The sequence below is a fragment of the Psittacula echo genome (genome assembly GCF_963264785.1).
Source record: "Psittacula echo genome assembly, chromosome: 21".
NCBI classification, from domain to species: Eukaryota; Metazoa; Chordata; class Aves; order Psittaciformes; family Psittacidae; genus Psittacula; species Psittacula echo.
Genome location: NC_137757.1, coordinates 1,198,496 through 1,224,762, shown reverse-complemented (window position 1 = coordinate 1,224,762; position 26,267 = coordinate 1,198,496). Strand labels below are relative to the sequence as shown.

Here is a 26,267-nt window from a genome sequence, read left to right as displayed (position 1 = left end):
CGTCCTGGCCTTGAGCACTGCCAGGGATGGGGCATCCAAACCTTCTCCGTGCAACCCATTCCGATGTCCCTCTGCCCCCACAGGGCTGAACTTCTTCCTTATACCTAATCTAAATAGACATATAGATCAGAAGTTATCTGTCATGACTAGAACTGGTTATTACAGTTCCAAAGAGCTTTGGAAGTCTCCTGCCACCTTCCCACTCTCTGGAATGCCAAGCTCAGAATAGACCCCCTAAACTGATAGAACCAAATCACTGATGGCCTCTGAAGAAAGAGCTCAGGAACCAGGCTGCAGCCCTATTCTGCACGCCGGGGTCCTCTGCAGCACCCCTGGGTGCCCCCCAGCCCGCGCCTCCCGCCCTCGTGTCCCTGCCTGTCATTCCCAGCTATATTTAGCCCTTCCCCGTGTTATTCCGCCCGCCTGGCAGGGGTTGATGACTGGCCGGGACAGCCCCACCTCCTTTCTGCTTTCTCTCCCTTCTCCTTCCTCTCTTTTTCCCCTTTCTCCCTGCTCCTTCCCACCCCGCTTCCCTCTCCCTTCCCTGCCTGTATCCCCCCATGCTGGCAGTGCCCAGCTCTGCTTTGGGATTGCCCCCCGGAGCCGGGAGCCGCGAGCATGGGCCCTGCTGAGGAGCTGGTCCGGATTGCCAAGAAACTGGATAAGATGGTGGCCAGGAAGAGCACGGTAAGGGTGGGCAAGCCCTTGGCACACACACATGTATATTTACATGCATGTGTATATTTACATGCGTGTAAATGCATGTTTGCCTGTTACAGCGTTGTGCGGGACAGGGGAGGAAGGAAAAGGGTAAAGGGAGTGGGGTGTTCTTCACCCCCCCACTATTGCTTGTGCTGAGTGGGTCCAAGGGGTGCTGAGCACCCACCAGCACCCCGGGGTGCTGCTTGTGCTGCCCCAGCTTCACCACAGCGGGGTTTAGTGTGCTTCCAATCTGCGCTTCTCTCTCCTGCACCCCACTGCCCGTTGGTATTGGGGGACACAGGGGTTTATTGGGGGACATGTGGCACCTTGGGGAACATGTGGGCACATCTGGGGACCTGCAGGCACATTGGGGGCTATGGGACACGTGGGGACATGGGGGCACATTTGGGGCCAATCGGGCTCATTGGGGGCCATGCAGGCACATGTGGGCACATATGGGCACTCAGGGGCACATACGGGGCCATGTGGGCCCTCCGCGGTGCCAGGGGACCGCGGGTGACAGGTGCTTGGCCACCAGCCCGGCCACCAGCACCCAACTGGGGCCGGTGCTGCACCGTGACCCCCCCAGCCCCACACACGCACCCGGTGCCTGTGGCACGAGCGTGTGCAACGTGCGCAGGAAGGGCACAGGAGACGGCTCCTGGCTCCGGCTGCGGTGCTGGTGTGCCAGGATCCGGCCCTTTGGGAGCCAGTGGGAGAGCGGAGCTGAGCCCAGCCCGCAGAGTTAATATTTGACTGTTCCATTGGCCTTTGCCCCGCCGCGGCGCGAGCTCCTGAGTGGAGCCGGTGCCTTGTTGGGATGCCAACACTTAGAACCCGATGGGTTCTGCTTCTGCTTCCCCCTGGCAATTAACCTTGGCTTCATCGCTGTCTTTAGCCCTGCAGCCATTCTGTGCATGTCCCTCCGTGGGGAACCTCGGGGGTCCCCAAGCTGTTTCCTTATGGAAGGGTTTCCCAAGCTTTAAGGGAAGCTCCTGCTTCCCAGCTGGGAGATGTGACCCCATGCGGCAGGAATTGGGATTGGGGTTTTAATAGCGCATTGGAAGGGACAGGGAGCAGCTGTAAGATGCTGGTGAGAGGAAAGGGGGACACGGGCTGCCTCGATGCAGCCCCCTCTTCCTCTCCTGCTCCTCAAGGAGCTCCCATGGCTTCTCCGCACTCTAGGAAGGGGCTCTGGATCTGCTCAAGTCCCTCACCAACTACACCATGACCATCCAGCTGCTCCAGGTGAGGGGGGCTGGCTTGGGGGGCAGCTGTGCTGGAAGGGGGACACCCCATGGAGGGGGTTTTGTTCCATCCCTCCCACGCTGGGCAGCGCATCCCTAAGGGCGCATCCCTAAGGGCACATCCCTGTTGCGCATCCCCAGACCACGCGGATCGGGGTGGCTGTTAACTCGGTGCGGAAGCACTGCTCGGATGGAGAGGTGGTGGCCTCGGCCAAGATCCTCATCAAGAACTGGAAGCGGCTGCTGGGTGAGCCCCCCGAGCCCCAGCCCCTTCCCCAAATCCATATACGTCCTTGGAGGGATATTCCAAGGGCTCATTTCCGCTCCAGGATGGAGCAGTGTAAATCAGTGCTTGCCTTCCCAAAGGCTGAGCATCCCCCAGCCTGAGATGCAGCTCCCCAGGTGCCCAGTGCTGCTTTGGGCCCTGCTTGTGACACCCAAACCCTGCTTCCAGAGCCCTCCACCACCCTGAAGAAGGAGAAGGACATGGATGGGGAGAAGGAGAAGAAGGAGAAGGGGCTGGATTTCCCCAGCTGCCCCAGTGAAGGGGTGAAGCACCCTAAGAACCCAGCAGAGAAGCACAAGGAGAAGCACAAGGAGAGGTGAGGACTCCTGGGCGCTGCTGGGGGGCACCAGCATTGGAGGGGCTGATACAAACCCCTCTGCTCACTCCTTGGGATTGGGTTATCCATCTCTAGAGCTATTTATTCCTCTGACCCTGCCTTGCTCTCTGTGCCCATAGGAAGCCCAGCAAGTCCAGCTCTTGTGCCATCACGCCTCAGGGCCATTCTGCTGATGCCAGCCTGGACAGGTACGTGCTGAAGGCCGTGCTGATGCTGCCATCCCAGGGGAGGCTGTGCTGGGGAATGGTGGCATTGGGATGCGGTGTGCAATGTGCAATGGGCTCACCAGAGCATCTCTCCCTTCCTTTGGGCTTCTGAAGAAAGGCCAGTGACGGCCAGAGCCCCACTGCGTCCTCCAAGAAGCCACCTCTGGACAGCAAGAAGGAGAGGTGGGTGCTTGGGCTGGACGAGGATGGGGTCTGGTCCCCCCACTGGGCTGTGGATGGGGTCTGGTCCTCCTCGTCTGGTCTCTGTCACCACCTCTGACATGGGGCTTGTCCTGCCAGGAGAGACTCTGCTGACTCAAGGTCCTCCACCTCGGCCACCTCCTCCTCTTCCTCCCCACAGAAGAGGCTGTCGGGGGAGAGGTAAGGAGGGGGCATTCCTGGGGTGCTTTGGGGACCCCCTTTGGGGATGCTTTGACCATGGATGGGTAGAGATGGTTGGGAGACCTGACCTGATGGGCACCAGGGCATTCCCATGGGGAACAAATCCTCGCTTGGGGAGACTTGTGCTGGTTTCTGAGCACTCGTAGTCCTTGTGTGCCCCTCTCTGGTGCCATCCCCTCCTGTGCCCCCCCAGGAGAGCCTCTGTGGGCAACAGCCCTTCCCCAGCTCCCACTGGCTCCCGGAGCAGCTCCAGCGACAGCAAGGAGGAAAGGTAGGAGAAGCCTCATCCCAGTGCCATGGTGCTGGTCCTGGGGGGCTGCGCCAGGACCCTGGGGTCTGCTTGTCCTTCCCTGCAGAGCCAACAGCAGCAAGGCCAAAGCAGAGACCCCACGGACCCCAAGCAGCCCCTTCTCGCCCAGCCCCTGCCTCCTGGCCCCCTGTTACCTCACAGGGGACTCGGTGCGGGACAAGTGCATCGAGATGCTGACGGCCGCGCTCCGCATGGATGGTGAGTGGGGCTTGGGGTGCTGGAGTCCAACCCGGGCTGTTTCTCCTATGGGGCAGCCCTAAGAGGAGCAACCCTGCAGTAACAAGCAAAGCTCTGTACCCTGGGGCCCAAACTGCATCAGTGCTCAGCCCCAAAATGCAAGCAAAGGAGGTTGGGAGGGTCTCCAGTAAAGGGCTGGGTGCAGGGATGGGCTCTTTGTGAGGTTCGGGATGGGTTAAAATAGGCTGCTTAGAGATGGGTGCCTGGCACAAGTTGAGAGGGAGAAGTGACATCTTTCAGGGGGGTTTCTCGGTGCATGGGAGATGGCGCTGGTTTCACATCTCAAAGTCACCCCTTGGCTTCTCTGCCCTTTAGATGACTACAAGGAGTTTGGTGTCAACTGCGAGAAGATGGCATCGGAGATCGAAGACCATATCCTTTACAGCGCTGGGGCCACACACTGGGCCCCAGAGTGGTGCTGGGGACAGGACAGAGGGTGACGGGGACAAGGTGATGGGCTCTGCTGGCCCCGTTGCCTGCAGAGGGAGCCCAGAGCCCGGTTAGAGGATGATGCTGAGCAGAGCATCCCCTGGGCACCTGCACTGGTCCAGTGCATTCCCCCAAACCCCTCTGCTCAGGGATCTGCCTTCATCCCTGGGGCAATAAAACCCACCCCCAGCCAAGGCTTCTTCTGTGACCCTGCTGTGGGTACCCATGTTTCTTGCCAGCCCCGGTTCATCACGGTGCCACCTCCATTCACCCCCAGCTCAAGGCTTGGGGGTCTCCTGGCAGCCCCCCAAGACCAGGACCAACCCCAAAGTGCTTTCCCCTCCTCTTCTCTGGTGCAACCCCAACTGTGGCTGTCAGAGGGTGCAAGGCGATGTGGTTGTTTCCCTCCCCACATCCCAAACTGTGCTTCACCCTCCAAAGCCCAAGGAGGGGAAGACCCCGCCATGTGGTACCCCAGGGAGCATCCCTCCACCTCACCCCCTTCAGTTCCTTGACGCACCCCACATATCTTCCAGGAGCTGAAGGGCACGGATATGAAGTACCGCAACCGAGTGCGGAGCAGGATCAGCAACCTGAAGGACCCCAAGAACCCCAGCCTGCGGAGGAACGTGCTGTGCGGGGCCATCCTGCCCAGCCTCATCGCCCGCATGACGGCCGAGGTGGGACACGGGGCTGGATCTCATGGACCACATCCGTGCTGCCTCCCCAGCCTCTGCTCTTGGCGGCTGTGTTGGTGCCCAAGGGCTGGCAGGGTTTTGGCTTGGTGATGCTTGTCCCAGCATCTCCCTGTCCCACCTTAGTGCTGGTTGTGGAGCATCAGGCACAGGGAGGAAGCAGGAGGCACTGCAGCCCTCAGCCCATCACAGTGTGGAATGCCACCAGTCACATTTGAGGGTCTCCATTCCTTATGGAAGGATGTTCCCCACATCCAGCTTGTAGGAGCGCAGCTCCCTCCGTGGGGAGCCACGGGACCATGCAGGCAGGAGTTTCAGATTGAGGATGGGGTGATCTGGATGGGCATGAGCCCTCCAGCAAAGCACAGAGCAGGACCAGTGCTGATCCTGGAGAGGATGGGGAGGGTGCTGGACCACGATGGCTTTTGCCCTGTGCTGGCTGAGCTGCAAGGCCCTGGGCAGCAGCACTGACCCGATGCCGGTGGCAGGAGATGGCCAGCGATGAGCTGAAGGAGCTGCGGAACGCCATGACCCAGGAGGCCATCCGGGAGCACCAGATGGCCAAGACGGGCGGCACCGTCACCGACCTGTTCCAGTGCGGCAAGTGCAAGAAGAAGAACTGCACATACAACCAGGTGAGCCCTGCGAAGCCCCCGGGGTCCCTGCTGCTCCCAGGGGACCCAGCTTATAGAATCACAGCATCCTGGAATGGTTTGGGTTGGAACAGAGCTTAAAGCTCATCCAGTTCCAACCCCCTGCCACGGGCAGGGACACCTTCCACTAGAGCTGTTCCAGCCCTTACAGCATCTCCATGGCCTCACTAGCTCCACGTCCCTGTTGTGCTGTTGCCCCGGAGCTGGATCAGGACTGCAGGGGGGGCTCTCCTCTGACCACCTCCTGCCCCATCCATCCTAGGTGCAGACGCGCAGCGCCGACGAGCCCATGACCACGTTTGTGCTGTGCAACGAGTGTGGGAACCGCTGGAAGGTCTGTGCCTGACCCCGGGCGCCCCAACCCATCCCCATCCCTACTGGGGAGGTGTCAGAGCCCCCCCGAATGGTGCCAGGGGGCTGGGTGAGGGCTCACCCTCTGCTTCTCCTGCAGTTCTGCTGATGGTACCCGGCCATGGGGCTGGAGGGATGCGGTGTGAGACAAAGATGCTGTGACAGCCACCTCGGGGTGCGGAGGAAGGTGATGCGGTGGCTCCGGTCCCTGCACCCCAGCTCCCTGTTTTCTTGCACCCCAGGAAGCTGGGCTCTGGCAACAGATGGGTTTGCTTGGGAAGACCCTGGTGAATCCAAGGGGTTCATCCTTTTGCTTGGGGTGCGCTGGGATCCCACTGCCAACAGACACATCCTCAGTAAGGGAGACTGGTCTGTTTGCAGACAGGAGGGACATTCCCTATGGATGTGGGGTTATGGCACCGTCCTGGGAAATCAGGAGTGGGAAATAGCCAGGTTTTAACCCAAATACCTTCTTCCTCTACAATGGGAGGACACAGAGGGAGATGGGGTGGTTGTAGGGTGCCTGGATGCTGGTGGGATGTCACCATGTCCCTGCGCTCTGTGACACATGGACCATCCATCCTGGTTTAAGGGCACTAAAAGGAGGAAGAAGGAAGGGATGTGGGGGGCAAGAGGAGTGGGGCAAAATCCTCCAGCTAAAGCAATAAAGGTGTGAACTGCCTCTGTGGCACAGACTGCTTTCTGAAGGGTGTTTGGACCTGTGTATCCATTCACTCATGGTCCTCCAAGAGCCCCCAGCCAGCTCCAGAACATGGCTTTGATCCACCAGCCTCCAGCTCGGGCTATAACAGTGGCTTGATGCTCATCCACCACCCACCTGGTGATGAAAAACCTTTACTTAAGGCTGGAGCTGTGCCCTGTATCCCGCGGCAGGGCAGGAACTCCACCAATGGGAGGGTTTTCCAGGGAAAGGGATTGGGAGACACAGCCCTTGGCTACAAGAGGTGCGGGATGGAGCCTCATGGTACCCAGCTCATCCCTCACCACCACCAGAATCAACCAGCAGCAGTGGGATGTGATGGGGACACAGGGGAGGTCACAGTGCCCATGGTGACCATGGGTGGGGGATAAGGGCGCTGATGATGGGCAGAGAGGAGGAGGATGGAAGAGCTGTTGGATTAAGCGATCATTCATGTTTTACTCTTGGTCTGCACACCCTATGGCTCCCCTAAGAAATCCCAGAGGAGGAAAGGGACCAGAGAAGGCAAACTGGAGAGCTGGGTGCCCCTGGAGGCTCCTCTGCCATCAACGTAAGGGTCCCCCCAGGGAGGATGCTCCAGGTGGGGATGCAGGATCCATCCCTAGGGCACAGCAAGGGCAATACAGCTGTTTCCAGGGGTTGAAACAGAATATGGGTGGCTCTTGGAGACTGTTCCTAGGGCTGAGGCTCTGACCTGCTCTATGGGGAGGACACAGACTGGGATGGTTGATGGCATTTTGGGTCTGGCTGAGATCCTGCTGTCCCCTCCCCAGCCTTCAAACAGCAAATGTTGGATCCCTCCGTGCCTGCGCAGCCTCTGTGGGCAGGGGGGACCAGCCTGGAGCGATGGCCAGGCCGCCCTGTCCCGCAGGGGCAGAATCCAGCACACAGGCACGGCCGCATCCCTCTTTTCCATTCCAATCCCAGGGTTCTCCCCCTGTTTTCCAGCCTCCCGCCGCCGCTGCCCTTCTCCCCCGCATTTTTCCAGCCTTAACAAAGAAAAACCCATCACTTTGGCTGCTTTGTTTCCTTGGCAACCCCATTTCCCCATCCTCTTGCTCAATGCCTCGCTAAACCCCCTGGTCCCCAAAGCACAGTGACGAGGATGGAGTGGGGTGTTGTGAGTCCTGAGCCCCATCCCAAGTGGGCTCTGGACCCTTGGCCAGGGCTCTCCAAGCACTTGGAAAGGGGATGAAGTGGCTGGTGGGAATTGTGTTGGAACGCAACTGAGTCTGGAGCTCATCTTCACGCATCCTGTGCTCCCCAGCACAGTGGGACCCCCTCAGCACCAGGGAGCTCTTGGACCCCTCTGAACCCTCTCTGGGGTGATTCTGTGGCTGCGCAGCCCCCCAGGAGGCTGGCAGTGTTTTGGGGGCTACTTCTGGCCTATGGGAGCATCTCCCATTGGGCATTAAACCCAACCTTGAGCTGCGGCATCACCATGTAGTGTGTGTCAGGACGGGTGGGAGCAGGGTTGTGTCTGGGGTGAGGAACTGGGGGCAGCAGGGGATGGTGGGGGGCAGCATCTACCCCAGCATCATCGGAGCCATCCATACACCCAGCTTTTAGCCTTGGATGTTCCTGCTTTGTCTCCCTTCACTTCAGGGCTGCTAAAATGTGCATTGGGGGTAAAAACGTGCATGAAATGCTTTAAAGCTAGAGGATGCACAAGGTGTAGAGCAGACCCCAGGGTGTACAACAGCCCATCCTGGAGACCTGAGCTCCTGTTTGCAGCCATGTCCCTTCTCTTCCCAAAGGAATGTCACCACTCCTGTAACCAGAAGGACTCAGAGATGTTATCTCCAGTTCCTCTCTCAGTGTTGATGTCCCTTTGCCAGGGCTGGGGCAGATCCCACCCTGCCTGTCCCCATTGAGAGATCCGTCCTTTGCAAGCTCAGCAATCAATGGAACGGAATGGAATGGAATGGTTGGAGTTGGAAAGGCCCTTAAGGTCATAGGTAGTTGTCCACCAAGCTCAAGCACCCGCTGCCTTCTCCAGACCTCAAACCCCACATGCAGTATCTATCTGCTCACCTTTGCCATCGTCATCATTCCTAGTTTCCTCTTGGGAAAACCACCATGGGGCTGCTCCTATGGGTCACATCCCCGAGGTGATGCTTGGCATTCCCAGCACGGGGAACACGGGAAGGGGCCATCCCTGCGAGGAGCTGAGTTGCTTTGCTTTTAAAAGCAGGACAATGCAGCGCTGCGGTTGTTTGGGGAGGGCAGGAATGGTGCTGAGGATGCTGAGGGGAGGCCAGGTAACACCCACCATGCCCCCAATACAGGGATGCATCAGAGCAGTGCTGAGCTCAGGGAACCAGCAGCCACTCCCCAAATCCCAAAGGGATTTTGCGGTTGAAAGCCCCAAAGCTGAGCAGGCCCGGCTCCAGCTGGGGATTTGATGCTAGATGGAAGCCAGAGCTATAGACAGCCTGTGTCTTTTAGGGGCACCACATCTGCTGCATCAGAGCCTTTCGAGCACTCAGCTCCTCTGCAGCAGGGCTTTTGAGTTGCCTTTTTGCTTGAATTCCACCCCAAAACTTTGGTTTCCCTGAGCACAAGGTGCTGCCTCTGCTTGGAGCTGTATCCCATGGGTACCAGGCGTTGAAGGATGCGGAGGTGCGGTGATGGGTCCCTGAATGCCTGGAAGAGCTGGGTGATCCCAGCAGGACACCCCAGGGACTGAAACCCACACAGACATCACTAAAATAGGGGGAGAACAAACCTGCTGAGCCTCTGAGTGCTGGCTCCAGCTGCAGGCAGGGATGCAAAGGGAGCAATTTCCTTTCTCCTCCATTGTTCTGCGTTGATGGGAGTGAATCAGCTGCTTCGGAACAGCTCTGAACACAATACAGTGATTGCCCAAGCCAGCCCCACCTGCCCGCTGGAATACTCAGAGCAAAGCCACGGATTAGAGCTGATGGGATGTTTGTTGGCAAAATAACTGGGAAAAGTCATTGATCACCTGCAATATTTGCAAGATATCCATTAGTTGTAGGGGTGCAATTCAGTGCCCTAAAGCATCCCCCAACCTCTCCTCCTTGGGCTTTCTGATACTTAAATGCGCCAAATGAGCCTAAAGTGGACCCAGGCCTTTGCTTCTAAAGCATGGGAAAGGACAGGATATACTTTTCCTAAAGAAAAAGCCTTGTGCCCTTTGGTTTCCTGGCCAAAGAGGTGTGCTGAATCTGCAGAGCACTTTGGTCTCAGCCTTCCTAAAGCCACAGCACTCAGCAGGCTTTGAATAGATAGGGGAGGAAGAACTGGGCAAAGATCCCCCATTAAAAGCATAACCCCCCGCTCCAAACCAGTGTTTCTTGACTTTCAGCTGGAACCATCGTGCTCTTCCCTCGCAGGGTCAAGAATGGAGGAGATGCCAGGGAAAACACCCCATGGAACGCTATCAAATCACTCCCTGTTCCATCCAGACCGCACAGATTCCCATCCGCATCAGGAAGGTGACCTGAATGCTATGGAGATGATAAGAAATGCCACATTGGCTTTTCCCCTGACGCTTCTTGTTCTCCCTGCCCAGGAGCACTCGGCAATTAAGAGCAGCAGCTTAATCTGGAGTGATAAAATGAAGTGCCATGTGCCTGGGGGAAAGGGCTGGTGAGCAGGAGCCCTTTGTTGTCTGGGTTAGCATGGCTTAGGTTAGGTTTAGGTGTGGGCAGAGCAGCCAGCATGGGCTGAGGATGTCCCTGTGCATCCTGCATGGAAATGCTCTTTGTGCATCTGCAACATCCCCGAAGTGTTTTTCCATCCCCTTCCCACCATCCCAACATTTCCCAGCCAAATGCGGACCCTGTTTGATGAGCTCCTTAGGCAAAACATGCGCAGGATGGGAGGTTGGGTTGTGCCCTGGCTCTGCCTCACCTCCTTTCTCCAAGGTCCCTGTGTCCTGCGTTTGGGAAGCAGCTGGCACCAAAGGCCACGTCCTCCCAAGAAGCCTCCTTGGCTTTCCAAAGTGAAAGTATAAATAGCTTGTCCTGGAAGGAAGGGGTGACCCAGGAGCGGTGCCACCGCATTGCACACAGTGTGGCAGGGACAGACACCGTCAGGGAAGCAAATGCTCACTGCACCCTGCAGCGCAGGCAGTGAGTGTTCAGCCGCAACGCCACCGGGCTGGGATTGCAGCTAAAGGGGTGACCAAGCTGCTTTGGTCACTCTAAGGAGGGACCTGCTTCAGTTGAGCAAGAGCTCAGGGGGAGAGCAAGAACTTGGTGTTGGGGATGTGAATGTCACATCGCTGTGGTGCTCGGCATCCCTTCAGTCCCTGCATCCCCGCGCTGGTCCAGCACCCGTCTCCATCAGGCTGTCCTGCCCAGCAAGGGGCTGTGCTCCCTCTGCCCCACTGTTTTGCAGGTACAAAGGTGATATTTCCTTCAATGGAAGAGGAAAGCTCTTGGTGACAGGAGACGCAGAGCCCTGGGAGGAATCGTGCTAATGCCCCCCCCCTGCAGCCGTGGTGAGTCATCCAGGCCCTCGGAGGATCCCGGCTGCGCTTGGATACAGAGGAAGGTAGAAGCACAAAGGGAGAGGGAAAATTGCTTTGCTCCTAAGATGCCTTGGCTACAGCAAGTGACAAAGAGTGCGTTCCTTTGCCATCCACCCACAGCTTCATCCCATAGCCTTGGGGATGGAGGTTTGCTGTAGGGTGGACAAGGAGAGATGCTCATTTAGGAGAGAAATGAGAGCACTGAGCCTCGGAACATCCCAAGTCATTAACAGAGCATAATTATTAATTAGTTTTCTTCCCCCTCATCGCTGGTATCTCTTTGTGGGCAGGAGGAGGATGGGAAAAAGCCATTCTGGGATTGGGAAGCACATTGGGGCAACGTCACAAGGGTGGTTATGTGCAAATGTTGCCTCCCTTCACCCTTTGTGATGCTGCTCCCAGTCACCCATCCATATGGACACGTGCGTATCGCTGCCTTGATGGGGACAGGAGGGTCCACAGGGACTCCTGACCAAGCTCTGTGCCCACCTGTGCTGTGGGAGAGGCACAACCATGTTTGCACAGGACCCAAAGAGGGCTGCTTCTGGAACCAGGGAGCGAGAAGGGATTTACACATCAAACACATCCTTCCCCCCACACTGCTGCAGCCCAAACCTTGCGAAGAGGGACCCCCACCTCCGTTTCCAGCCTGTTTTCCTCTTCCCTGTAAATCAGCTCCTGTCAGCAGAGCGCTTCCTTCAGCCCAAAGGCTTCCATACGCATTGGTCATTCAATATTGCTTCTAAATCCTTGTGTCTGGCTCAGCCGCTCCGCCGGGCTCGGAGCAGGGATGCCAGCATCTTGTGTTTAGCAAACACATCTCTATATTTAGCCAGGCAGGCAGACATGGAAGAGCTCTTCCAGTCATTAAACCACTGCTCTCAGTTCAGCCTCCATCATTCTTCCTTTAACCGCTGGCTGGGCAGCAGCTCCCCAGGGCCAGGCCAGCTGAGACCTGCAGGTTTGCAGCCATGAACGGGCTCTCCAGGAAGAAAACGAGGCCCAAGCTGATAACCAGAGGAGAAACCTGCCCTGTAAAGGTCCTCCCAAGGCTGTGGTGTGCAGGAAGGGGACAGGGATGTGCCTCGCAGCTTGGCTCTGGGCTGAGTTGGCTCCAGATGGGAGCAGGCAGGGGGATAAAGGGGGAATTCTTGTGCCTTTCAGACGGTGCTGCCAGCCCACCCTCAGGAGGGCCAAAGCACCCATTTAGGGGTGCTTCAGCATCGCCTCAGGGCCTTGGTGGGTGCTCATTCACCAGCCTTTCACAAGCACCGGAGGTTTCCTCCAAGACCCATTACTGATGGGATTCAAGCTGCAGTTTAAGCCTTTGCAGCTCGGATGTGCCTGGGTATCTCCTCTTTGCTAGTAAAGACAGAATCACCTCTCCAAAGCCCCCCCAGCCCAGCCCTCACTGGTATTCCCACTCCTTTCCCCAGTGCCGCTTACTTTTCCCTGGATAACCCCATGGCCACAGAAGAGCTGTGCTATCCCCGTGGTCTCTGGATGCTCCCAGTGCTGGTCAATGGATCGGGAAGGTGGCAGCAGCTCTGCCCCACGGCTCAGCCCCCCCCACCTCCATCCCTCAGCCCCAACACAAGCCTGTGCTTTCCCAGCCAGAGGAGGTTTCATCTCCTCCCCCATCCCGAAGGAGGAGCATGAACAAGTAGGGAGGAGACCTGAGCTCCGTGCCTGGAGCAAAAGGCACCAGAGGGGAGAAGAGCCGGACTGCGCGCCAGGACCGGGCACAGAGAGCCGCAGGGATTGCAACTGGGTCAGCACTGACCTGGATTCACAGCATCAAAGAGAACGCCAGCTTCCTGCCCGGCAGCCCTGGAGCCCTTGGAGGAGATGAATCCATGTGTCCATCCCTTCCTGGCACTGGCTCCATGGTGGATGTGCCAGTGATGGGACATCCGTGGCTGTGGGGACTGTGGGGCATGGCAGGAGCATCCCCCCCTGCTCCATAAGCATGGCCTGGCTCTAACTGACCTCTGTCCTGCTGGTACAGCAACAGGCACTGGCAAAGGGATGGGGCTTGGGGCAAGCTGCTCTAGTGGAAGGTGTCCCTGCCCATAGCAGGAGCTTGGAATTGGATGAGGTTTAAGGTCCCCTCCAACCCAAATCAGGTTGGGATTCTATGAAATCCCCTGTCACTCATGGGAGATGGACAAATGAACGTTATTCCCTTAGGAAACCCAGCCGTAAGCCTCCTCCCTGTCCCTCGGTGGTGCAATATGTGTGTTTATACACACACATATGGATGGGGACCTTGTCCCTCCAGCATGTCACAACCAGCCCCAGACCCAAGGACACATGGTCCTCATGTCCCAGCCTGAAGGAACCTTCTCCCTGCCTGGGAAAACCCACTCCCAGCGCCTTTGTGGAGCCCCGGGCTCATATTCACATCAATTCCCTCTACCAGCAGCTCAAAGCTTTCGTTTTCCAGCACAGCTCCAGCTGGGAGCAGCAGCATCCAGCTTTGATGCTCCCCCCTCTCCAAGATGGTTCATTTACAGGATGACTCACAGGTTGTTAATGCTCCTGATGGAAAGCAGTGATGCCACCTTTAAGAGCCAGCTGGGAAAGGGAGGGGGGACACATCCAGGCTCACAGCTCCCTGAAATCCAGGGGGATGCTGCCAGTTCCCAATCAATGCTCCATGGCCAGCCAAAGACCAGGAGGCGGTGGTGAAAATACCTAAATAAACAAGCATCAGGACAAAAGAAGGCTCCCTTGGGATCGAGTCCCTCAGGGATGGGGCATGGTAGAGACGTTTGCTGTTCCAGCCAGGAACAAAGGAAAAGGGTTTTGAAACCCCTCAAATAGGATAATTAGGGATGAAAAGACAACAGCATGAACCAGCTGATCTCCCACCCTGTATCTGTAAGGGGCTCAGTCCTGAGTGGGAGCAGGGGGCTCGGGGCACCATCACCAGCTTAAGCCCAGTGAGGGAACAGTCTCCCTCGTGTCCTGGAGACATGGAAAACATCTTGGTGGCATCATTCCTGCAGGGAAGGGATGGCTGTAAAGTGCAGAGCAGAGATTTCCCACCCCACCTCCTGCCCCAGCTCCCAGCCCAGCTATCTCGCAAGTACCCTGCACACAACAGCAAAGAACTGATGCTGCAAACACCCCCCTCACCCCCCTTCTCGCTGTTCAATCATGCATAATGGGGAGGCAGAGAAGAGCCTCATCTAATTTGAGCTCCCCTGAGGGATGGGCTTTGTTCTTTCCTGCAAGGTATGAAAACACGGGGATGTGTTGATGTGGGGAAAGCACAAACCACACACATCAGCCCTTTTGCTCTTCAAGGCTGATTTACCTGGAGCTGTCAGTGGAGGGAAGGGAAGAGATGAGCCCCAGGGAGCCGGGGGTTGGGGAGCAGCCTGGACCCACAGCTCGGTGGGTTCCAGTGTGGTTGGGCTGCTGCTTGCAGAGCATCTGGTCCTTTCTTTCCCTTTCTTGCCATCCCCAAAGCATCTCAGACCTACAGAAAGCAAAGCAGGATGCAAGGAGAAACCCAAGTGGTCAGAAAGCCTCTGAGCACAACCATGAGGTTAGGATGGGGGGAAGCCCCCCTGCAGCACCCATAGGTGCAAACACAGCCCTGCTCTTTTTGTGTGTGGTTTATTGGATATCCAGCCTAGATCCCGTCTCCTACTTCCCATCTTCCACTGGGAAAATCCCAGCTCCTCTTATGCATCCTGCTCTTTTTAGGCTTTTCCTAAAGCCTAAAAAATACTTTTTAGGAGTTATTTTGGCTCCTCTTGAGCATCCGGGGATGTGGCGCTCCATTGACATTGCTTTGGGGGAGAACGTGGAAAAGCAGGCAAAAGGATGGAGATAAAAGGTGCCTGCACATGTGATGTGTTCCTGCCTGCAGGTAGCATCCAGGGTGTTAGGAAAGGTCATGGACAGTGATGGAACCAGGATGCAGCACCCACGGTGGCATTTCAGTCAGTGCCCATCCCCGCAGGACCGATCACTGGTGCTCAGCTCCTGGTCTGAGCAGGATTGTCCTTAAAAGCAAAACCCTGGGCAAGTGAAATACCTGCTTGTGTAGTATGGGGAGGAAGGAGAGCAAGCAGCACCCAAAGCCATGGAGCCAATGCTGGTGCCATTTTAATGATCAATTCCAGAGGGGAAGAGGGTCTTACCATGGCGAAATATGCCCTGTGGCATTTACAGCCTCAGCTAAATCACAGCACTGCCATGAGCCGCTCCAGTTCTATATCCCCCCGGATGGAACTCATGTCAAGGATGAAGTTTCCTCTTTGACAGCCTCAGCATCACTCTCATCACCTCGGTTTGATTTAACTCCTTTCCTCCTGTTTGGATGCGGTGGGAGAAGCAGCATGCCACTGCTATCCAGGGAGTGGAGGAGGAAATACGAGCTACGTTGATGCCAGAGAGAGCTTCCTAAGAGGAGGAGGAAAGCAGAACTTGACCCACAACAAAGGGGCATGGATAAAACTCAGGGTATAAAGAGAATTCCCTTGTTCTTGAGCAGTGTCAGAGATGGGGCTCAGGGCTTGCAGGAGCCATCACTTCACCTCCTGCATGTGCAGTCCTTGGGCATGGGTGATGCTCTCCCATCCAGCGTGCCCTCTCTGCCTCAGTTTCCCCAAGTTTGGCACCTCCCTCCATAGAACAGCAACAACTGGATGGACAGCAAAGCCCTTTAAAGGCCTCCCATGTATCTGATGCACCCACCGGCTTTATTTTTAACATTCCAGCTGGAAAGAGGGAACTCAAACACCGGAGCTGAGCCGAGGGGATGCGTTTGCTGGAACCTGCCAGGACGATGAGTCTTTAGTGGATAACCCTTTGTTAAAGGGGCACGGGGGGGTCTCTGCCTGTGCCGGGAGCCAAGCAAAGGGATGAACCCTCCTCATCCATACTTAAAAGCTGTTTTGCACTTCCCTACCTGATGTTTCCTTCCCGCTGGGAGCGCTGGGCAGCAGGACTGCGTCAGAGATGTGCACAGCAGAGACTCAGCTCCTTGCTCCAGGCCTGGAGCCTGGTGTCAGCTTGGGAAGGTGTCTAAAGCCCATGTCCTGGGTGTCACACACGTGTCTCTGCCCTGCCATGCCATCGCATGGATGGATGGAAACACCCTCCAGGCAGAGGCTGATGCATCCCACGAGGAACAACGTGCAGGACCTCGAGCTGTTCTAACACATCAAAGCCACCTCTGTGCTCCCAGTCCCTGTCTGTCCCCATCCCATGAGCCCTCCAGGAGCATCACCACCAAAGCCAAACAGCAGAAACCTTCGCACGTCATCGCTGCCTCCTTCGGCAGCGGCCAAGGAGCTGTTCAGCATCTGAACCAGCCGATGAATGAGAAGCTGCTAATTCCCTCCCGGGCCTTCTGATGAGGCTCTTGATGAGCGGTTTGGATGCTTTGACACTGCAGGAGCTGCGCAGACTGCAAAGCCCAGCTCCAGGCTTGACCCAGCTCCATGGTCCCTGTCCCCTGCTCCATCTCTCCCCAGCCCGAAGCACCTCAGACTGCAGCACACCGCCCTCCCCAGCCAAGCCCAGCACACGAGGCAAGGAATGAATCCAGCCCCAAAGCACAGAGGTGATGGAGACACCCCAAATGAGGGCCCCCACCTCCATTGGGTCCCCGAGGATGGGGAGCATCCCCAGCATCCCTCCTAACACCCCCAGCCCCCCTCCATACACCTAGAATTGTTCCCCCACTTCCTCTTCAGCATCCCTCCAAACCCCTCACCCCACAGCAACCCCCCATGTTCCCCCCCGGATCTCCCCCCATCCCTCCAAAGCCCCCCCACCAACCGCATCCCTTCAGTTCCCTCTCCCAATCCCTCAATCCTTCAAATCCCTCCCAAATTCCCCCAAACCCCCTCAGCATCCCCCCAACCCATCCAGACCCCCCCCCGGTATATGGGGGGACAGAAGGAGGCAGAAAAAAGGCAGTGGGAGGGTGGGCGTCAGGGAGAGCGCAGCTTTGCTTTGCGGACAAGAGGGGGGCTCTTTGTGCTCCCCCCTTCCAGACAAAGAAATCCCGATCCAGCCACAGCGCCGAGATCCATCGCACACCCCCAACCCCCCCATCAAGCTCGGAGCCCTCCGGGATGCTCGGGGCTGCAGGCAAGGATGGAGGGCACAGGGACAGCGAATGGGGGGCGGGGGGGGGGGGGGTAAGGCAGGCAGGGGTGCGAGAGAGGGACAGCGACCAGGGTGGTGGGGACACAGACAGGGGATGGGGCGAGGAAGGCAGGCAGGAACGGTGGGATGAGGAGGATAAAGCAGGGATGGCGAGGAAGGCAGGCAGGAATGGGGGGGAGGCAAGGATGAGGGGGTGAGAGGTGCAGGTAGGGATCTGTGTGGAAAAAGGCAGGCAGGAAGAGTGGGGTGAGGGGGAACACAGGGATTAGGGCGGAGAAGGCAGGCAGGGATGGGGGAAATAGAGACCAGGGAGGGAGACAAGGACCTGTCGCACGCACGGAGGGAGAAGGGAGGAAGGCATCAGGCAGGGACGGGGGGAGACAGGTAAGGAGCGGGGGGGGGGGGGGAGAAATAGCCGGCAGGAAGCGTGGGGAGCAGGCAGGGGGTGCAGGCAGGGAGGAGGAGGAGGAAGAGGCAGGCAGGGGTGGGGGCAGCGCCGGGCACGTGGCTCGGGGGACACGCCGGGTGTATAAAGCGTCCCCGTCCGCCGCGCCGTGAGAGAGGCGGCGGCTGCGGCCGGGAGCGGGACTCGAACCCGCGTCCCCCGGCTGCGGGCCATGGAGCTGCCCACGGCTGCCGGCACCGCCTGGGGCAACGGCACCGCCTGGGGCCCCCTGCCCGGAGCCAACGACACGGAGACAGCGCAAGCCAAGAACGCCACCTCCATCCTCATCGCCATCGTCATCACCGCGCTCTACTCCGTGGTGTGCGTGGTGGGGCTGCTGGGCAACGTCCTGGTCATGTACGGCATCGTCAGGTGAGAGCCCCGGAGGGTGCGAAAGGGGCGAGTGAGGGGCACGGGGAGCCCGCATGGGGTGAACGGGGCACCTTGGGTGAGATGGGGGTGAGCGTGCGCCACGTGCAAGAGACAAGGCAGAAGTGAGCGTGCCCCAGGAGCGGGTGTGCGCCGTGTGCGAGGCAGCAGCAGAAGTGAGCGTGCACCAGGGGTGAGTGTGCAGAGTGTGAGAGCGATAGCAGCAAGTGTGCGCCGGGGCTGAGCGTCCTCCAGGTAGGAACCAGCAGCAGGAGCGAGGGTGCACCGGGACTGAGTGCGTGCTGTGACTGAGGCGGCAGCGGGAGCGACCGTGCACCGGGTGCTTGGGAGCAGGTAGCACACGAACGGCACCACCAAGAGCTGCCCCATGCACAGGGAGCCTCCCAAGCCCCGCAGCCGGGCAGAGGCTCCGCTGGTGCCTGCCCGCTCCATCACTGGCACCTGAGATGCACACGGCAGGAATTAACCACCCAGCCCATTCCCGGCTCCGCTGGGAGCTCCTGTTCCTGCTGCTGCAGCCGCTGACGCCGGCTTTTCTCTAACAAAGAGCAGGAGCCCGCATCGCCCAGCCCAGCTCGCACCACTGCCAAGCTGCCCCCCGGCCCCCCAACAGCCCCACCGCCTCCAGCAGCAGGTCCTGGGGGACCCTGAACCCTGCTTTGACTCCATCCAGCTTTGCAGGGGCAAACCAGGTACCAGTGCAGGACCTTGGCTTGCAGAGGCGCCTCTGCCAAGGCTTTCCCTGCACAGGGAGAGGGGTCTTCTGAGTCTCAGCACCCCAAAACAGGCAACAGGACCCCTCGATGCCCCCCTTTTCAGTAGGGAGATGCTGCTGTACCCAGAATATGCTTGTCCTGGGGTGCAACATTTCCTGCCTGTACGAACAGCCCCTTTGTCCAAAGCAGTGATTGCCCCTGTCTGGGTGAGACGGGTTGACACGGCCGAGGCCGTGGTTAATACATGATGGTAAAGCCAAGCCTCGCAGAGCACAGAACCGCCATGGCCCCTGCAGCAGCAGAGGCAGGAGCCGTGCTCCCCATCACACCACTGTCAGCAATGGGCTTCACAGCACCCACACCAGAAGGGGCCCAGGATCCATGGGGTTAACCCCAATTCCCATCACCTCAGGGCTTGCTGTAGCCCCAGTGAGGGCTGAACCCCGCTGGTGCTTGCGGCTGGATTCAGGCAACCACCAAATGCCCATTTAGAACCATTTCCCCCCCAGCACTTTCAGTCCAGAGCGACGCTCGCAGGAGGTCAGCGCAGCCCTGCACTGCCTGCGCACGAGATGGATGTGGTGACTCACCAGGGAGAAGGAAACCAGCCTCAAACGTGCCCATGAGGCACGCCAGGCTGCCCAGCAGCCTATTCATAACCATCCAAGAGGGTGGCCAATGGGCATGGGATGGGGTGGGATGGAATGAAGTGGGGTAGAATGGGATGGGATGTGATGGGATGGGGGTGTCACTCACTGCCCCTACCTGACACCAAATGGGATTTGTCATCCACTACACGTAGCTTTCAAAGCCAGTCCTGGTCTGAAAAAGCAAATGAAGGTGATTCTTGCAGAGACATCCACCAGGTCTGCTGTCACTGTGAAGGGTGAGAGTCCTTAGCCCCCTCCAGCTGGCTCTGCTCTCTGAGGGGGGGCGTTTTAACAGAGAAAGCTTTCATGTGCAAACAACATCTCCCTGACTGAGCTCACTGAGTAACCTAATGGTACCCACGCTTTAGAAAGCCTGGCTCTAGAGCATCCACAGATCCCATCGTCAGGGCTTCTAGCTCCCCCCATTTCCCACCCACCAACAGATCATAGAATCATAGACTCATAGAATGGTTTGGGTTGGAAAGGACCTTGAGATCATCCAGTTCCAACCCCCTGCCATGGGCAGGGACACCCCACACTAAACCAGGGCACCCAAGGCTCTGTCCAACCTGGCCTTGAACACCGCCAGGGATGGAGCATTCACAACTTCCCTGGGCAACCCATTCCAGTGCCTCACCGCCCTCTCATTCTCTGGAATGAAACGCATTTCCCAAGGAATGAATAAATGCCCCTGGGATAGGAGGGGCTGCGGACACACAGAGCCCAGCACGTGCCTTTGACCCTTATGCGGTTCCGCAGGGGTCTGTTGGCAAGGTTTAGGACAGGAAAGCCGTGTCCATGCAGGATAAGGCTCTGAAACGGGATCAGTTCGGGTTCAGATCTTGCTGCCAGGGGTGGCCCTGGGTGCCTGGGGATGCAGCACTGAGATTCCCACAGCAGCGCTGCTGCACCCAGCGCTGCTCCAGGGGTTTTCCACGTGGTTTCTGTCACTTCTTTATTTGACAAGAGGTTCGGAGGGTTAAGAGCTGGGAGCCCAGGTGGAATCTGAGCTGCCCTGAGTTGGCCCCATCCCCTCCAGCCTCATCTCTCCATCAGCACCTTCCAGATTGTTTCGTTCAAGTGTGTCAGTTCCCAATCAAGGCACTTGTTTAATTGCGATGGGTTTGGCAGCCTGCGGAGCTCCATCAGCTCTGCTGCGGGTGAGAAACCTCTTCTCTGGAGCGGCAGCTTTGTTTGCAGCGTTGGGGGAGTCACCAGGATGGAAGGACCCCCCCCCCCGTGCAGTGGGTTTGACCTGAAGCCTAATCCTGAAAGGGGCTGGACCCTGTCCTGAACCCCCAACTCCGGGGGCTCAATTGTCATCCCCATCATCCCCAGCACTCCACTCACCTTTATCACCCCCATCACCCCCGTCATCTTTATCATCCCCATCACCCCAGTTATCCCCATCACCCCCATCCTCTCCATCATCCCAGTCACTTTGACCATCCCCATCACCCCAGTCATCCCCATCACCCTGTCATCCCCATCGTTCCCATCAGCCCAGTCATCTTCACCATCTCCATCACCTCAGTCATCCCCTGTCATCTCCATCACCCCACTCATTCCCATTGCTGCTTTCCCCTCACCAGCACAGCCTGGGGAGGGGAATCCAGCCCTGTCCCCCCGCTGCTGGCACATGTGGCTGGGGTTGGAGAAGCCAAACACGCCTGGCAGAGCACAGTGTGAATAACTGATGTTTTTCCCACTGTACTCACAAAGCAGAGATCAAAGAAGTGTGAATCTACCCAAAATGACTAGCTTTTCATCTAGGCGAGGCAAAACCTGGCAATAAGACCAAAGGGAAGTGAAAATAACACAAAAGAGAAATGAAAATGACACCAGAGAGAAGTGAAAAGGACTTTTCAAGGAAAAGACATTCTTAATTCTTTTTTTAATGCCGTATTTCAAATAAGACCAAGTTCAACTCTAATATTTCCACCCTTGGGCAAGAGGCTGCCATTTGCAGCCAAGGCAAATGAGAAGGGGCCTGGGTGCTGCTCTTCCAGTGAGGAATAGATTTTGCAGCCCCTGGTGCTATTACCAGTGTAACCCAAAGAGTCTCTGTCCTCTGATGGAGGAAAGGCTAAAATGAAGGGAGTGGATGGTACCACCAAGCCTAGGAACATCTTTCCTACACCAACCTGCTCTCCTGGTCTCTGGCCAGGGCAGCAGAGCAACAACCATCCGAGATAGGAGCTACTCACCCCAGTTTACTCCATGCACCCATCACACGATAGGGTTCTTCCATGAGCTCTGTCAATTATCCTCTCATCCAGCAACCAAGGCCTTGTCTCCTCTCTGCCTTGGGTCTGGGGATGCTCCAGGCAGGTTTATCCATGCAGGGAGATGGTTGTGTTCAAACGAACACTTTCGTTGCTCAATTAGGGTGCATCTGAATGAGCTTGGAGCTGTGGAGGCTGCTCTGAGCAACAAGAACTTGCTGGAAGGGAGCACAAGGGAAGGGTTTGAGCTGCCCCAACCCCAACACGCTGCCCTTTGGGGACCCTCAAACCCCCCCTCAGCAGCAGGGATGTGCATCCACTTCCAACCAGCCACGACATTCAAAGCATCACCTTGAGCAGGGCTGGGTGCTCTGAGGACACAGACCCGTGCCCACCGGCCCTGGTCCTCACCAGAACTGCCTCCTCCCTTCAGGAAGGGTTTTGGCACTCAGGACTTGGTGTTCCTCTCACCACGATGTGACAGCAAGCAGAACCAGCGTGCTCCATGCAATGGCCAAGGCAGGCAGGCTTCTCCAAAGGCTCTGGAGCAATAGCCTGGCTAATTGGGCTGCTTCCAGATGGCCTCTTTCCAGGTGTAATCCATCCAATTTCTGCAAGTCAACTCGACAGGGAAGCAAGGGAGAGAATCAGGATTTACTGCCTGGAAAATCAGATAAAGGATATTTTGGGAGGTAAAGGACATTGTGCAACTCCTGCCCGGAAATGGGGTGAATTGATGTCATTGGAGAAGTGACTTCCCTGAAATGAATTCAGATTGCTTTTAAATAAAGGCAATGAGCGTTGGATGGGGCTTGGAGCAAGCTGCTCCAGTGGAAGGTGTCCCTGCCCATGGCAGGGGTTGGAGCTGGAGGAGCTTTAAGGTCCCTTCCAACTCAAACCATCCACGAGCATATCGGTGCTGCAGAAGGGCACATCGCCACCTCACTAAGGGTGATGGCACCTTGAAAGCAGCCAGCAAAGCCAGGCTGTGCCCACTCCTCATCACACTGAGGGTGCACACACGTCCTTGGGCAAGGTGATGCTGCCCTGACCACCCTTCTCTGCCACCCCCAGGTACACCAAGATGAAGACAGCCACCAACATCTACATCTTCAACCTGGCCCTGGCAGACGCGCTGGCCACCAGCACCCTGCCCTTCCAGAGCGCCAAGTACCTGATGGAGACCTGGCCCTTTGGGAAGCTGCTCTGCAAAGTCGTGCTCTCCATTGACTACTACAACATGTTCACCAGCATCTTCACCCTCACCATGATGAGTGTGGACCGCTACGTCGCCGTGTGCCACCCGGTCAAGGCCTTGGATTTCCGCACGCCAGCCAAGGCCAAGATCATCAATGTCTGCATCTGGGTGCTCTCTTCCCTCATCGGGGTGCCCATCATGGCCATGGCTGTCACCAAGTCAAAAGGCAAGTGGCTTCTGGGACAAGGTCCCCTCTTGTCCCATCTGTCCACCCCAGGCGTGAACTATCATACACAAGCAACCTGGTCTTGTAGCAGGTTTGAGCTTAGCGATGGACACCCCTTCATGGGACCATAAGCCATGGAAAACTGGCTTGGTTTTATTGCCCATCTTAGCTGCAGAGGTTGGCAACTGTCCCAGAAATTGTCCTACCCCTTCCCCATCTCCAGTGCAACCAATGCCTCTCCCCAGCTCCTGGGGTGCAAATCAGGTGCCTAAACCCATCCCGAGTGTTATTGCAAAGTCCCCAGCCTGGCCCACACTGAGATCCTGTGCGAAGACACCAGGGGCTAGGAAAGACACCAGGGGCTAGGAAAGACACCCTTGGCTGCTGGGAAAGCTCTGGGCAGACATGATTCAGTGGAAGGTACGATGGGGACACGTCCACCACGGGGGCTGGGAGAAGCCAGTTTGGGGATGGCCCAGGAAACCCTGCAGGGAACAAGTCCCTGGGTCACTGCACCCTCTACATCCCCTTGGCACCAAGGTCCTGAGTATCTCTGCAGGTGTATGACAAGCATGGGCAATGCCCAGCCACGACTGAGCCGAAGGCAAACCAGACACTCCACTGGTTCCTCCTTTGATCGTTCTCTCCTCCACAGACGGAATGGTGCTGTGCACGCTCCAGTTTCCCGACCCTCCCATCTACTGGGACACCGTGACCAAGATCTGCGTCTTCATCTTTGCCTTCATGGTCCCCATCTTGGTCATCACCATCTGCTATGGGCTGATGATTCTCCGCCTCAAGAGCGTCCGCCTCCTTTCGGGCTCCAAGGAGAAGGACCGCAACCTGCGGCGCATCACGCGCATGGTGCTGGTGGTGGTGGCAGCCTTCATCATCTGCTGGACGCCCATCCACATCTTCGTCATTGTCTGGACGCTGGTGGACATCGACAAGAAGAATCCCTACGTGGTGGCCAGCCTGCACTTCTGCATCGCCCTGGGTTACACCAACAGCAGCCTCAACCCCGTCCTTTACGCTTTCCTGGATGAGAACTTCAAGAGGTGCTTCCGAGAGTTCTGCCTGCCTTTCCGAGCCCGGCTCGACCAGAGCAGCTTCTCCCGGGCCAGGAACACCACGCGGGAGCGCGTCTCCACGTGCACCCCTTCGGAAGCCCGCTCCAAGCCGGCATGACTAGACGTGGGCAGCCTCCAGCGGGGCTGCCGGGGCCACGGAGGGGATGACCTGCGCTCAGAAGTGACCCAGGTCACCACCACGGAGCTGTAGCAGAGCGGTGGCCCGGGCCCTGCCGCTGGGTTTGTGCTCACACTGAGGGCGAGCGACTGGAAAGGCTTTTTCCATCCCGGAGAAGCAGGGATGAGGGAGTCAGGACTCACCGAGAGATGGAGAGGACCAACAGGAGACGCAACCCGGGCAGAGCTGCTCCCACTGCTGCCAGGGACAATGCGCCAGCCCCATAGACACAACAAGGGTCCAAGGCATGGCCCAAGCATTGGGACACCATGATTGGATGCCCATGAGTTTCTTCTCCTGCATGGCCCACGATGGCACCACAGCCCCTGGCAAGAGGGGAAACGCTTCCATGGCTGAAGGGGGCTGTGCCGGGGGGTGATGCCACATCGTGAGGCCTCGCTCCATCCCCCTGGGTCCAAAACCAAGCCAGAGACAGGAGGAGAAAATGATGCCACCTCAGAGACCCTTATCAAAGAGCTCCACATCCATAGGAAAACCATTACTGGAGTTCTCCACGTTGGGACTGTCCCCAGAGGACAGCCTTGTGCTGTTGCTGTCATCACTGTATTATTTAGAGACCTCCAACTGCAGCCAGGGCAGCCCTAGACACAGATGTGGTGCTGGGAACATGGATAAGGGCAGGGCACAAAGCAGAGCACATCTTGGCTGATGCCAAGTTCTCCATGCCCAGCATCCATCGGGATGACAGGGAACTGCTCCTCACCCATCTGCCTCCAAAGCTGTTAAGGCTGCGGAAGATCTCATGAAGGGAGCAAGCTGGGGGGACGTGAGGAATGAGGAAGGACCAAGAGGACTCCCCAGCCCGTTGGCTGAGGGATGGACAACAGCACTGCCTGGGTCCCCTTTAGCAGGGCCAGGAGGGACAGGATGTAGAAGATGGGGGGAAACAACATCACCGTCATTCCATAACGCCCCAAGCAGGGACAGAGGTCATGGAAGCACTGAGGGAGGACCCACAGCCCGCAGGAGGCAGAGGTTTGGGGGGTTTATGCTCAGCACTTCCCTGGATGGAAGAGACAAGGCAGGATCGGCTCCAGGGCTGGGGCATAACCCAGGAGAAGAGAGCCCAAGGTGTCGGGAGGGATGTGGAGACCTCCCTTCAGCTCTTCACTTCCACCTGGAGGCAAACCCCTCAGCAGCACGAAGCTGCGTCCCAGCTGGAATTCTCCATTTAAATCCCTAGTTCCTATGATTCTAACTCTCGATGCGATGGCCCCGGATCATTGCTTTCACCCACCTCAGTGCCCCCGGGAATACCGACCCCAAATGAAGGCCGGGAAAGCAATGCCTGCAACCACAGCAGCAGCGGTGCTGAGGGACACTGGGAGCCAGGGAGAGGTGAACCCCATCACCCACGGATAGGGCATCTCCCTCCGTGCTGCAGCTTGGAGGGCACTCTGTGTGTGTGTACCTGTGTATCTGTGTCTGTAGCTGTCTGAATTGAAGTGATGCCAGATCACCTGGTGTGTGATGGAGCTTGGGATCTGCCAGGTCCCCAGCACAGCTGGGACCTCATTGAGTGCTTCAGCCAATATTTGCAGCTCCAGCCCTTGTGATTTTGGGTTTTCGGTGTCATTTCTGCCCAGGAACTGTGCTTTCTACAGCAAGAAATCAATAAAATCAGAGCTAGCAAGCACCTTCAGCTCTCCTTTGGCCCTGGGGCACTGGCAATGAGCAGGACCCACCGCAGGGTGGTGTTCTGGGGGGTGATGGGGGAGGAACTCCCTCCCACTTCATGGCTCGGATTGGGAAAACCCAGCTCCGGGAAAGCCGGAGCCCCTCAAGCCGAGGTTATTTTGCAAGCCCCGGTGGCCACGAGCCCTTGCACCACCCCGCTGGCCCTGGAGGGGAGATGCGGTTGTATTCTCATGGCCCAGCAGCTCCAGCTGTGGCTCAGATGAGGTCTGTAAGGAGGGGTTAGTGAGGATGTGGCAGG

At 57.6% G+C, this 26,267-nt stretch overlaps 2 protein-coding genes across 2 annotated transcripts; both read left to right on the top strand.

Annotated features, from left to right (window-relative positions):
- Positions 1 to 618: 618 nt before the first annotated feature.
- Positions 619 to 6,947, top strand: TCEA3 (transcription elongation factor A3; the record flags this gene model as incomplete). Its single annotated transcript, XM_080632341.1, has 14 exons — positions 619 to 687; positions 1,888 to 1,950; positions 2,091 to 2,196; positions 2,404 to 2,551; positions 2,692 to 2,764; positions 2,897 to 2,961; positions 3,079 to 3,159; positions 3,374 to 3,451; positions 3,537 to 3,688; positions 4,043 to 4,110; positions 4,693 to 4,836; positions 5,340 to 5,486; positions 5,767 to 5,838; positions 6,606 to 6,947. 14 exons carry the CDS (start codon positions 619 to 621, stop codon positions 6,945 to 6,947), a joined length of 1,608 nt encoding a protein of 535 aa, XP_080488467.1.
- Positions 6,948 to 17,838: 10,891 nt separating this feature from the next.
- Positions 17,839 to 24,250, top strand: OPRD1 (opioid receptor delta 1; the record flags this gene model as incomplete). Its single annotated transcript, XM_080632406.1, has 3 exons — positions 17,839 to 18,029; positions 22,713 to 23,062; positions 23,718 to 24,250. The coding sequence occupies exons 1-3, from the start codon at positions 18,013 to 18,015 to the stop codon at positions 24,248 to 24,250; spliced, it is 900 nt and encodes a 299-aa protein (XP_080488532.1). The 5' UTR covers positions 17,839 to 18,012.
- Positions 24,251 to 26,267: the final 2,017 nt, after the last annotated feature.